Source organism: Aspergillus pseudodeflectus (genome assembly GCF_044049435.1).
Source record: "Aspergillus pseudodeflectus strain CBS 756.74 chromosome Unknown BJX68scaffold_86, whole genome shotgun sequence".
NCBI lineage: Eukaryota > Fungi > Ascomycota > Eurotiomycetes > Eurotiales > Aspergillaceae > Aspergillus > Aspergillus pseudodeflectus.
The window spans coordinates 1-13,305 of NW_027263862.1; the positions used below are offsets into that span (position 1 = coordinate 1).

The 13,305-nt window shown below is 53.2% G+C and overlaps 4 protein-coding genes across 4 annotated transcripts; 1 reads left to right on the forward strand and 3 right to left on the reverse strand.

Moving 5' to 3' along the window:
- Positions 1-1,062: 1,062 nt before the first annotated feature.
- On the reverse strand, positions 1,063-3,284 carry BJX68DRAFT_249046 (alkene reductase). The gene is made up of 3 exons (XM_071042031.1): positions 2,717-3,284; positions 2,031-2,666; positions 1,063-1,976 (listed from the first exon to the last, which is right to left on the reverse strand). The coding sequence occupies exons 1-3, from the start codon at positions 2,975-2,977 to the stop codon at positions 1,617-1,619; spliced, it is 1,257 nt and encodes a 418-aa protein (XP_070892936.1). The 5' UTR covers positions 2,978-3,284; the 3' UTR covers positions 1,063-1,616.
- A 304-nt stretch (positions 3,285-3,588) lies between these two features.
- Positions 3,589-5,801, forward strand: BJX68DRAFT_249048 (uncharacterized protein). Its single transcript, XM_071042032.1, has 5 exons — positions 3,589-4,390; positions 4,440-4,496; positions 4,546-4,613; positions 4,670-5,145; positions 5,201-5,801. Exons 1-5 carry the CDS (start codon positions 4,249-4,251, stop codon positions 5,541-5,543), a joined length of 1,086 nt encoding a protein of 361 aa, XP_070892937.1. The 5' UTR covers positions 3,589-4,248; the 3' UTR covers positions 5,544-5,801.
- Positions 5,802-8,668: 2,867 nt separating this feature from the next.
- BJX68DRAFT_272644 (uncharacterized protein) lies at positions 8,669-10,009 on the reverse strand (the record flags this gene model as incomplete). Its single annotated transcript, XM_071047245.1, has 1 exon — positions 8,669-10,009. The coding sequence occupies one exon, from the start codon at positions 10,007-10,009 to the stop codon at positions 8,669-8,671; it is 1,341 nt and encodes a 446-aa protein (XP_070892938.1).
- Positions 10,010-10,526: 517 nt separating this feature from the next.
- On the reverse strand, positions 10,527-12,703 carry BJX68DRAFT_272645 (uncharacterized protein; the record flags this gene model as incomplete). The annotated part of the gene is made up of 2 exons (XM_071047246.1): positions 10,527-10,607; positions 10,652-12,703. The coding sequence occupies 2 exons, from the start codon at positions 12,701-12,703 to the stop codon at positions 10,527-10,529; spliced, it is 2,133 nt and encodes a 710-aa protein (XP_070892939.1).
- Between the last annotated feature and the right edge of the window lie 602 nt (positions 12,704-13,305).

A 13,305-nucleotide genomic window follows, 5' to 3' on the forward strand; every position in this document is an offset into this window, starting at 1 on the left:
AATGACCTTGCACGGTGGCCAATGACACCGCTCCCTACTCAGAAGCTAGTTCCTAATGAGGAAATAGCATCTCCCAGCCAAATACATGAATATCAGTTAAAAGTCGGTTTAATTGGCTACGCCGCGACCTGCACGCGGCCGGATATAGCCTACGCACATGGCGTACTATCACGATTCCTTATTAATCCATCTACTACACATATTGGCGCTGCTAATCAGGTTATTACTTACCTCTATAACACGCGTTTCCTGGCTTTAGAATACGGAGGAAGCTTAATACAGGCTAGTAAGGTGTTTCTTACTACTATAGATGCTATATTTACTGACGCCCACGATCGAAAGAGCACTGGAGGATTCATCTGCCTACTGTACAGAGGACTAATTGACTGGAGATCCTAGAAGCAACGCATAGTGTCACTATCAACCACTGAAGTAGAATATATATTAATGATCGAAGCCACTAAGTCATTATATTAGTAGAAAAGGATTTTTAGGGATATTAATTTCAACCTAGAGGAGGACCTTGAAATATATTATAATAACAGCTCAACAGTCAACTTACTAAGTAAGGAGATAATAATGATACACACCAAGCTACGACACGTTGATATACATCGCGCCTGGCTACGTCAAGAGGTTCAACATCGTTGCTTATGAGTCACCTGGGTGCCTTCACGATCTATGCCTATGGATGGACTTACCAAGGCTCTCCTGAAACCACTACACCAAGAATTTATTAAGATGTTGAATATAGTTAACATCTCGAGCCTCATCACGACCTAATTAGGAACCTCTAACCACTGAGGGGGTATGTCGGCCGGAGCCCCTGGCTCCGGACCCTGCGCAAGCATTCCTCACACCATTCCATCGAACATTCCTCTCAGGACTCACGCGATACAGCGATTGGAGTAATAATATAGGATAGCCATTGTTTCCTTATTTAGCTTAGTTGATTCCTGTGTTTAAATAGTGTCGTTTCCCTAGTTATTCAGAATGTCAGACCTCTCAACTTCTTCAGATCCTCCACCTCGATCAACGGCCCGGATGACACATTTTATGCTCGTCCAATGACATTTCCCAGACATATTGAGGGAGCCCTAATTCAATTTCTTTTTCATGTCATTTCGGATTCTCTTGTAATCAGAGTCGAAGTTTATGTATCAGGGGCTAGCCGTGGCGGGTGTTGTGTTGGGTGTCACCTCGAGATATATTTCTGGACCTCCCGGCTCAGTGTGTTCACTAGCCGAGACCCATTCTTCACAAGGTGCGATAGACTCTTTGACGGCTCCATAATATGCTTAGAGGAAATTATACAATAGACGTTGGGCAAGCCAAGGACTTTATCTCGTCTCTCATGTCGCCACTCTGTATACGCTCAACGCTGTGGACCTCTCCAACGCGGTAGGTGGCGCGATGCATACCAGATACCCAGCTAACTAGAAGAACAACTGGCGTCCAGTGGTCTTGGAAATAGAGCATTGATGGGTTGAACGTATGCTTGTAGGGATGCTCGGTTCGATTGTGGTCCTACGTATCATAGTCGAGAGCAATCTACCAGCAGACCGACTCGACCCATCTCCCTCATCCACGCCAACTGTGATCCTACCATCGGAGTATTACTCCTGCATACCGATCGTGATAGTCGTATGCCCCGTCGCAGGCGGATAATCCGTATAACAAAGCCTGTTATCCTCAAACGGCCCATAAAACCTACTGCGCTCATACGGCGTTAAGGGCGTCCCCGTCTTCAACCTTTCGACCAGATCCGGGTTACTCGTAAAGAGCCGCCCGTACAGCAGCGCATCGTAGCGTCCGCTCTCGACAACCCCCCAGCTGTTCTTGTCGTCCCACCCGCCGGCGCTGAAGAAGGGGGTGGACCCGAAGATCCTCCGGAAGGAGGTTAGGTCGACGTTTGTGAGGCCCCAGGATGCGAGGAAGGAGTCCTTCTCGGCCGTGCTGAAGATTTGTTCGTAGCGCTGCACACGTCTATTAGTTATGGGACAGGAAACTCGGGGTAGGACATGGCGTACCGGTTCGATGAAGCTGACGTAGGAAAGATGGGGGTGTGCACGCTTCAGCTCCTTGCACAGGTGCGTCCACGTCTCGACTCGCTGCTCGCCGCGCGCCTGGTTGAAGAGGCCGAACGGGGAGAGTCGGATAGCCAGGTTCTGTTCACCAACCGTTCTCGCCAGCGCATCCATGAGCTCAAGCACGAACCGGCACCGCTTCTCCGGCGACCCACCGTACTTATCCGTCCGCTTGTTGATGTTTGAGCTCAGGAACTGCTCAGGCAGGTATCCGTTTCCACCATGGAGCTCCACCCCATCGAAGCCGGCTTCGATAGCGGCCTTTGCAGCCTTGCAGTAGTCGTCAATTGTGCGGTGGATGTGTTCGACGGTGAGTTCGATCGGGGGATGCGCAGAGTAGGGCACTTGTTCGGTCGCCCCGACTGGAGGGTGGGAGTAGCATTCGGTCGGCGAGTCCCAGACTGTCGCGGAGGCAGAAACGGCAGGGGAGCCGGTCATTTGAGGGATTGTGGCGCGGCCGGCGTGCCAGAGCTGGGCGTAGATGTAGCCCCCCTTTTCGTGGACGGCGTTGACGACTCGTTTCCAACCAGCGGTTTGTTCGGGCGTGAAGAGGCCGGGCACGCCGGGCATTCCGTTGCTCTACACAGCCATTATTAGGGCGACAAGGCGAGTTGTAGGAAGCACCGTACCTCTAAGGAGGGAGGAATGCCCTCGGAGATGATCAACCCCCCATCGGTGGCGCGTTGACGGTAGTAGTCGACGATCAGGTCGCCAGGGTACCAGATGCGATTCGGCTTCTCAGGCGTGCTGACAGGACTGAGGGGCACGCCGCGATTGCGGGTCATGGGCGCATGGACGACGCGATGCTTGAGGGTGATCTTGCCATTGGCAATGGCCAGAGGCTCAAAGAGCTTCGACTGCTGCTGTTTCTGTTCCTGGGGGGCGCTCATGGTGGCAAAGAGGTGGTGACTCGGAACTGGGACATGTGGATGGCGCGAATGTGGTGATCGATTTTATGCTTCATGGCGCAAACTCCCCCTCTCGGTTCCAAGGGTGGCAGACTCTTCAGCCGTCTCCATAACGGCAGAAATGGGTCTTGACAGCCGGTGTTATCCAGTAATGAGAGCAGGAGATGAAGCAGAGTGGAGTTGAAGGCCCGCTCCACGCTCGTTCGCTCGCGAGCAGGCCGTGTTTCAGGTTTCGATTCATTCTCCTTGACGCAGTTTCACGGTGACAAGAGAGGGACTGTTCCACCACTCCGATGCCTTTGTAAACAAGTAAACATCCTTGACATTTGGCGAGTGCCCTTTTGCTGCAGCCACAATCTCTCAACGGTGCTTCTCGACTTTCCGCCCTGGGCGTGCACTATGCATGCGCCACGCTGCGCCGTTGAACTTTGTATCAAATTCATCGACTGTGGTTCGCTGGCGGACGAGAATTATGCTTCCGAGCCCCACGGCGGGTCGAATTCGTTCAAAGCCCTGTAGCGCGATCCTGCGCCGATCATTGATTCTTCATGTCCCAATTCCTGGTTCTGCGAGTGAGCACGTTGCATTCGCACGGAATTGCTGACTCCGAGGATGGCGACTTTCTGGTTGACAGTTTCTCCACGCCGAATGACAGACGACGATGCCAGTTCGTCCAAACTGCAGCCTCTCTTCCCACACTCGCTGGGACCACTTCAATATTTTTTCTCAATTCCGTCGAGTACATCGTCTACAAAGGATCACGTTGCTTTTTCGCATCGGTCGATCCATTTAGCTACTGGTCACGGTGCACGGTATCGTCCATTCCTTCCTTTTGCGGACAGGCTCGTTCTGAGTTTGGAGGACAGTGGGACTCTGAGGTCTGTGGCACTGGAAATGATTTCCTGACGTCCAGCATAGCCGCGATCGTCGCCAGAGCCGGAACTGCTGGGAGCCAAAACGGTCCACTTGCGAAATTGGGAAACTGCTATGCCTCTGATGGGCCCCCTCCTGGTTCCAAACTTCCCCTGCATCTGCGACTCATTCCGCCTGTCCGGACAGTCAATCACAATCATGATCCCTGAAGTGTCGAGTCCCCGGTTGAGGCCGAGGACTGCAGATCATCTCTTTGCCTTTGTACTTAATCCATTGATACCCATAATCTCGGGATGGCAGGCCTCCACTCTTTTGTTCTCGTCTCCTCGTCGCTCTTTCACTCGAATTCTGACGGCTAGAATGCTGCCTCGTCCAGCAACATGTCGATAGAAGACCCGCACGATGTCTTGAATACTGTCAATCTCGTTACACAATGTCTGTGTATACCCATTGTGACCATCTTTGTGGCCATGCGGTTTTCGATCCGCGCGTGGTACAAGCAGTGGGCACCTGTTGAGGATTGTATGTCTCTCCGCCGGGTTCCAAGGCTTGCCACAAAACTGACCGTCAGGGACCTGTCTGTTCGCTTGGATGCTGTTTATGGCATATTGCGGAGTTGCGATAGAGGGTGAGTAGCCTGCCCTTGTGGCGCAAGATCTAGGGTCTAACTTGGATAGTTGGCAATTACGGCGGCGGATTCCACTACTACGATCTCTCTGACGACACCCTCGTCCTCTTCCGAAAGGTCCCTACCCACCTCAATATCTCTTGTATACTGCCATCCTAACCAGATTCAACCAGATGTGTTATGTCGCGACCGTTTTATATTGTCCAATGGCCCTCCTGGTCAAAATCGCGCTGCTCTCGATCATCATCCGCATCTTCTCCCCATACAAGAACAGGATCCTCTTTATATACGTCTTCCTCGGCGCCCTATGCATCTACTACATCATCGCCGAGATCGTCAAGATCCGCATGTGCGATCCGGTCCCCGCCTACTGGACCCAAGATGACCCCAATGCGTCCTGTCTGGACCAGCGAGCGGCGCTGATTGCCGACTCGGTGATCAGTGTGGTGTCGGACCTGCTTATCCTGATCCTGCCGCTGCCGCTCACCTGGTCGTTGCAGATGTCGCGGAATAAAAAGTTGCGCGTCATCGGGATGTTGTCTGCTGGAGGACTGGCTACGGCGTTTAGTATTTACCGGCTTATACTCGTCCTTCGGGATGGTAGCTCGCCGGACATGACGATTGTGTTTACTTGCGTGATCATGTCGGGGTACGCCAACCTACCTACCTACCCATACTGGACTATACATTCTAACCTCGAACAGAAATGCCGAAGGCGGCGTCGGCCTCATCTGCGCATGCCTCCCATCGCTCAACATCATCATCACCAAGATGCGCAACCACAGCTACAAGTCGAAGTACTACGAGCAACATGCGTCCAGCGTGCAGCTGAGCCGGGTCCGCGGCAACACGAACAAGGGGATCTCTCAGACCGAGCCGGAGAATAATGCAATCAATTCGGATGAAAGCCATTTGATCTCGTATGCGGGGGCTGTAGAGAGGAGTCATATGGGGCCGCGCGGTGGGATTCATAAGACGGTTGATGTTGAGCAGACGATTGAGATGGTTGATGGGACGGAGTCGGAGCCTCGGCGGTCGAATTTGTAGGTTAGACTTGCGTAGCTGGGAGACACAAGAATCATATGGCCGAGACATTATTCGATGGATGGATTGAATCGGATTTACCTTGCAAACTTGCAGTCTCGGTACCTTGTTCGTTCCGAACCTCTCTGTCTTCACTAAGCATACTCTTACCATTTGTATCCATTACGGGAGCAGTTGGGTAGAGCTTCAGCTCATTGCAATCCTTCAAGATCACTGTACAATACTACTCTTCGGCCCGAGGCGTGGCTCCGACAACCTGGGTGACTCGAGCCAGAAGATAGAGATCAGTTTTGGCGAAGAGTGCGGGGGAGAAATCGACACCTATGGGGGAAGAAACGAAAGCATATCCATCATCCAGCAATGATATATTCTCTTCGGGACAGGGGTATCATGAATTTGGATCGAAGGAGGGAGTCTGATCTACGTAAAAAAAGCATGGAAAATAACCAGCCAGATACACTCCGAGCAAGGTAATCGTAACATAATAATGCAAATACACCTCGTTCATCCTCTGCTCGGGTTGCCCCACCTCTTAGCTGCCACCGCTGCTGCCACCGCTGCAGCCACCCTCAATGCCTCAGACGGGGTCCTGGCCCAGCACAGCCGTGAGATTCGAGGGCCAGTCAGTCTTGACGGCAGCACAAGCCAAAGACCAGTGACACTGGTCTTTGCGTACGAATTTCCTAGGCTCTTCATCACTATCAGGGGTGTTCCCAGGCGTCATCTCCTTTTACGGAGAGGATTCCCTCAGCCGAGCTGCGGGGACGCAAGGCACGTAGTCCTGCTACTACAGCATCATGCATGTCTTTGACGTACGGACTGTCACTGTCAGACATGCTCTACGACTCTGCCAGTCTGAGAAACATACAGGAGCCCTGGGGTTGGCCGGACATGGTACCCCCGCCCAACGGTGCCGAATCTTCGACGCTTGCTATAATCATAGAAATGAAAACACGGCCCTTCTTCCGGAGACAACGATCGGTCCTTTTGTGGAGACTTCCGGGCTCTGGAACGAGGCGAACCGAACCTGAGGCTGAATAGGCGGATGAATGGTACGGGTGTGATGGTTGCTAGGCCGCCGGAGTGGGCTGCGTCTGTGGATGAGGCCGAGTCTGTGGTCAGGGTATGGCCCGCGGCCTCCACGCCCTTGGGTGGTCATTGCCAGAGATACCGGTGTGAACAATGTCGACAAGATCATGTTCATGTCAAGTGCGATGCCAACAAGCCATGCGTGCGGCAGCTGCACTAGGAAAGGCGTACAGTGCATACCATCCGAAACTGCCGCTCCAGTTACCCATTCCTTCCAGATCGTCCCGGCTGATCGAGGGGCGAGGCCAGACCGCCTGATGATGAATACTGATTCGCGGAGACGAGGAAAGCAGACTAGTCGAGAAGCTGAAAGCAGGGTGGGAGGAACAAACATCCGCACAATTACCCTGCTGCAGGGTTAGGCCTGAATTACACCGTATAGTCTAGTTGGAATGGCGCGCCCCTATATCCCAGGGGGTTCTTGGGCCTTGTTGTACTGCCTGAGGGCCCTTCAAGAATAAGCAACAGAACAAGAACTAGATGGACGACCGGTGGCGGGAGTTCGATTTTTGGCCCCAGGGTTGGTGGCAATAGACTTTCGGACCTGAGTTTAAGGCTATAGGGCGGACCAATCGGTTGTGCTGCATTTAGAGTGCTGGAAAAGACTAATCAGATTAACCTCTTGAGGCTCCAGACTCCGGCGGGAAAGGTTCGACGTCAAGGTTTTCCGCCCCCTTCCTGTTTACTGGCCTGTCTTGGTCGGCTGTGTGCACCCGAAACCCTAGTTCTGCTGCCTGCTTGAAGCTTATTTCACAGACATCATCTGTTTCTTCGCTAGGCATATATTAGAAGTCCTCTCTGTTCTCTGAAAGAGCAAAACAATAAGCAATAAATGACCTGATTCTGGCTCCCATCGTTTCACGAACAGAAACAGCACGCAAGATCAATAGCCGGCTCAAGGTTTCGCATGTCACCCTCTGTCTGTCGCTCTAACGCTGAAGAGTTTTCACATCTAAGTTTTAGCCCGTCGAAATAGTGGGAGGGGCGTGAGGTTATTGGCTCGACACTGGAAAGCTGTACGCCGGCGGAGCACTGCGCGGCGAGAATCGGATTGTGATTAGGCTTTTCCTGTCTGGGTGTGGCGCGGAGAGGATGCTAGAGTTCTTGGTCGTGTCATGGGCTGCTGCTTGGTAGACACAGGCGGTCTGGGATCTTTTAGCATTCATTGTAGGCTGGGTCTTTGATATAACTAGGAGGGAGTAAAGATATTTCAATGGATGTGGGCTGGCGATGTACGACGTATTCAATAATATGGGTCTGGACGCATCATTTTGTGTTAAGCATCGTTATATTCAGAGGAAACATAATTAAGACAGGCCCATAAGTGCGATAGTATGGTAGAGATGAGAAGACGTTGTGAGGGGAGTGTCGATGACGCGTCTTGGAACGGGCTAGAGGTATCAGGGAGGTGGATGCGGTGTTGTTGTGCGTTCAATAATACTGTAGTGGATTGCGGGCAGGCCAGAAGAAGGGATAGAAATGAAATCTCTGGGATAATAATCTAAAGAGGATGGAGACAATAGAAGGTGGATGAATCACTATACGCGAGAAAGACACTCCGAACAGTGTTTGAAAAGCATAGGGGCTGGGAGGGGGAGGATAGTTACATCTATCCTACTACAGGACTTCTGGGTCTAACAGGTACATGGTTTCAGGTTAACTCCGCTGGACAAGTGCTCAACAACAAAACAAGCCAGCCACACCAGCCTACCACCTACAAGCTGAAGCTCTACCTTTACAAGGGTTATACTGTCAATGATATTTTCATTTCACACAACAGTCCATGAAGTGGAGACTGCATATCTAACTAAAAAGACCATCTATATACAAGAAACAAAGACAATGATGGGACCAGTAAAAAACCACGTCGGGACGGAAAACCTCAAATGAGGACGAAAACCGCCGTCGGTGGAAAAAGGTACCCATCGGGCCATGGGATCTTTTAAGATGACAACGGCATATAGAAGAATATATGAAACAGGACAAGAAGGGAAAAGAAATACAAAGTATATTCAAAGGAAACCCAGAAAATCCACCTCTTAACAATCCTGCAGCACACGAGGCGGAAGCTGGAGGAATGGGATATCCTCATCGATGTCGGGAAGGCCGGTGCAGCCCAGGCGAGGAGGGCGCGGCGTGTACACCCGCGGACACAGGTGAATAGGAAAGTCGGGGACGCGGACAAAGTTAACCCACACAAAGGGAGGAGGCAGGTATATGTCCGTGTTCGCCAGACGATCCATCTCGGCTAGGAGGGACTGGTCGAAGTCGGGGAGGACGCAGTCGCCGCCGTCGTCGTCGTTGTTTTCATCATTGGTAATGTGGTTCAGCTCGTCGTCGGTGCCGGCGTACAGCGTGTCCACAGCCTCGACATTGATAGCCGGAAGGTCGAGCTCCTGCTCCGCGAAGAGCAGAATCTCGCGAAAGGCCGTTGCGAGTGCCTCCCGATCAACGTGGAGGGGGCCCATGTTGATGAGTATTGTCGGTCTGGGCCAGGCGGTGGGGTCGCTTAGGGGTGTGCGGATGCACGGCTCTACACGGGTCCAGTTGAGGCCGCGGGCGTGGAGGAGCGCCATGGTGTGGGTGACTAGGGTGTTGCGGCGGGTGTCAAGGTCAAGGGGCGGGCTCAGGGGGCGGGTTGGGATGTTGTGGCCTCCGGCGTACGGGAAGCCGATGCTGATGCTGTGTTGTGGTTGCGGGGGAGGTGTGATGTCGAGCTGGGCCCCTGGTGGGGGATTTGCAGGCGTGATGCCAGTGACCAGGGGCTCGACGGTCGGAGTGGGAGGGGTGTCGATGGGGTCGGGGATTTGATTACCGGTCGTGCCGGGATAGAACCCATCACAGCAGCTGCAGTCGGTGTGTGCAGCGTCGTCGTCAGCTGGGAGGGCAGTGTTGGCCGTCGGGTTGCTGGTCGGGGCTTGGAGGGCGAGGGGGACGAAGGTGGGCGACTCCGGGTTGAGGTTCGACATGCGGCGAGCACCAGAGGAACTTGGCAAGCTGGTGCTCGCTGCCTGGGGAACGAAAGCAGTCACCTCGGGGTTTAGGCGGAAGGTGGCTGCCTCGGAGGCGGGAGCTGGGGCAGGAGCAGAGTCAGTTGGCAAGGCCGCCCCATCCAGGCAAGGGACGGTGACGGGCGACTCTGGACCGAGGGATACCCCCCCGTCGCTGGAGGCATCGGAAGCAGCCTCGTCGACTGGACGAAGGGTAGACGGAGTTGGAAGTGGCCCGATCATGGCGCCCTCCAGTTCCTGCAGAGGAACTGGGTCGAAGTTGAGGAGGCTGTCGAGAAGCATGATCTGGCCAGGTCGAATGGGGATTGGCATCGCTATACCGTCGAATCGGTCGGTTTTGTGAGCTGGGCTACGGCTGTATGAGGCCATAGCTAGCTATGCTGTAGCTGGAGCGGCAGGTTAGGCCATGCTGAATGAGTTAGATGGACTGGAGCCCAAATATGTGGCAAACCTGGTGGTTCGAGGAGGTGAGGTTGGTAAAGAATGGTTTAGAGGGAGGAGAGATTTGATATATGATAGATAAAGCGCCTTCACTGAGTAGTAAAGTGCTGTAAGCCGTGAATGCGGTTGTTAAGATAGCAGTCAGAAATGTGGCGAAGAGGGAGAAGAGCCCAGGGACGACGCAGAGCTGGAGAGACAATCGAGATTGGCGTTGGAGAGTGTACCAGAGAAACATGAACAATATATACTCAAGAGGTGCTTTTTCCCATAACGGACCTTCGAAGAGGAAAGTGGTCCAATCTGTAACTGTCCCTATCAAGGATTGCTCCCAAGGGTCGTCACAAGCCAGACACCGTGTGCAGTGAGGGGCGTTCTAAGGCCTCGCCCTGCTAACTTTTCACCAAGCGAGAACTCTGTTGGAAAACTTTGCATTGATTCTAGCATCTCATAGCTCGTCATGATTCGGGAGTGCTCCCAGCTCTTCACACTCAAAGACCTGGACAACCCTAAGTATAAACCGGGAACCCTATTTTGTCAGTCCGAGCCAATTGGAAAAGTGAGTTGACGTACCTTGTTCAGGAACAACAGAGTTTCCCTCGCCTTCTCGACTTCACTAGGACCGAGTGCATCCTCCAACCTGTGCAGTAGATTCAAAACACTCCCCAGATCATCAGCTTCAAGTACAGGAGGCGTCTCGACAAGCCCTAACATCTCCAGTCCACCCCCCAAAACGACCCCGCTAACATTCCCAGGAACGTTAAAAGGGACAGACCCAAAGACTCTCGGCTCAGATAAAGTTCCAACGGCGTCCAGAATTAGCAGACGTAAGGCTGAAGTATGTTCTGGATCAAGGACCCTGGCCAGCGTCACCAGCAGCCCATTCACGGCCGAGAACGAGGCCACCGGAATCGCAGAAAACTTTTCAAGAACAGAGCTTACTTCACTCCAGAACTCGGAGCTCGTCACCTTCTCAGCTCGCACTTCAAACTCGAGGAGTGGATGCATGATGTTGACAAAGTCGTGTAACGCTTCTGTAATCTTGGACAGTATGTCGACGACAACCGTAGACTGTGTATACAGAGCATGGATGTCACCCGCAATCTGTGGCGCAACAACCGGAGCGCGCATCTGCATGACGCGAGCGGCGACATCCAACGCCCCCGTCCGTATAAGCTCCTCCAACTCGGCAAGGAACCTTTTTAGATCATCCAACCCCTCCTCTGTCGTAAACTGCCACCGGAACCTCGCTCCAAGATGTCCGCCAAACTCTTTATACTCACCGTCCGCGATATCAAAGAGCCCTTCTTCCTCAAACAGCTTGTGCAGCCGATGGATCCGGTCCGCAGTAAGAGCCCGCTTAATCCTCTCAATCGACCCAGTCACACTCGCCAGCGTCTCGGGGTCGGCGAGGTAGCTAGTCAACATGCCCATCTGCGGCGACGTAATCGCTTTCTTCCAGATCAGGACTTCGCGGTTCATCCAGCGGATGTACTCTGGGTCGAATGTTTTCATCACCCACTGGAAGATATCATACCCAGCGGTTATAATTGGTGCAAAATCAATGCCCACATGCGCAATCGTCCCCATCGCTTGCGCATAATCCTTTGCAAACTTGGGACTAAATACCGCGCCCATCGTTTCAAGGACTGCAACTGCAAACTCGCGGTACTCTGGTGGAACGAGGTTACTCGTTCGGATGAAGGCTTTGGCGGCTTCGAGGACTTCTGGTGTGAATACTTTGCCGGCGTTACTGTACATGTATTGGAAGGCATCATTGACGTCCGGGTCATTCATCAGCCTCTGGACGCGCTCGACGAGGGGAATGTCGCTGGCTGGATCCGTGAGCGCCGACAGCTTCGAGGCCAGCGTCGTGATTGTTTTTATCGCGTCGAGTCGCGCGAGGAAATCGACCGGCTCCCTCGCCGGCGGTACATTTCCTTTCTGGGTCTTCTGTGTTTTCGCTTGTTTCGATGTCGCCTGTCTCTGGGCTTTCGGCGGCGGTGGTGCCCCGCGCCCCTCTCTTTCCTCTGCCGCCCCGTCCCCAGGCTCACTCTTCTTCTTCTTATCAATCAAAGCATCAACATCAAGCACAGACCCCAACCCACTCGCCAACGACGCAAACTGCTGCAACGCTCTGATCCCACCGAGGATATCGATCTGGTCAACGTCAACGGGCGTCTCTTCCTCGATCGAAGGCTGTCCGAGGTTCTTCAATCTCTCGCTCGTCGCGGGATCGCGCTCGCCGATTACATCGAGGAGGGTCGATGCGATCCCAGCAACGTGTTTCATTTGCGAGAGGACTTGGAGTTTCTGGCCGAGGCCTAGCGGGTCTGGCGCTGATGGGTCTGAATTCGAGTCTGGATCTGGATCTGAATCTGGGGCATTGGGGTTGAGGTTGAAATTGAGATTCGCGAGCTTGTCGAGCGGCGATCCGCCTTCCTTGTTACTGTTGGTAGTGTCTTCAACGAGCGAGGATAAACTCGATGCGATCGAGACGAATTGCTTCAGGCTGGCGAGGGCTTCGATGTTGCCCAACACGTCGAGCGGGTCTTTTGGGTCTGCGATGATTGTTGCGGGGAGAGCCAGGCCTAGAGTTAGGGCCAGAGCACGGCGGATCTTCATCTTTGCTCAAGTCGTTTCCTCACCTCAGCTCAAAACAGGCCTGGAGCAGGATTGAACACCGAGAAGCAACCCTAAGTCAAAATGATCAGGTCCAGATCAGATTACCATCTGGAATAAAGTCAGACACACGGACCGGACACCTTCAGTCGCCCTTGACTGACAATCCGCCTCTGAGTCGGCGTGGGGCATGGGGGCTTGGTATACATACTAAAAATGTCAGCGTAGCTCTCGGGCCGGCACTTGCGCACCACATTAGTGCGGGGGGGCGCCTGCTCCAGGATCCTGCCCAGGTGGCCCATGCAGATGCAGGGGGCGATGCATCCTCAGCCATGACAGTCTGGGGGTGAGTAGCGAGGTGTGCTGATTGGGTGCGATACGGCTTTAATTTACGAGCTGGGTCCGCGGGCCGAATCGCATGTGATTCTGGGGGGATTGTGCGAGCTGCGTATTATTGGGTACTTTGGACTAACGGGATCTGACTCTGATGTTCTGAATCAGAGGGATCCAGTTGGATTATTGGTGCAAACAAAAACAAGAGGGGGAAACGATGATGGTCAATCCGCCCTGTCCAATGCATACTATACTGTCGACACGAGTCGAAT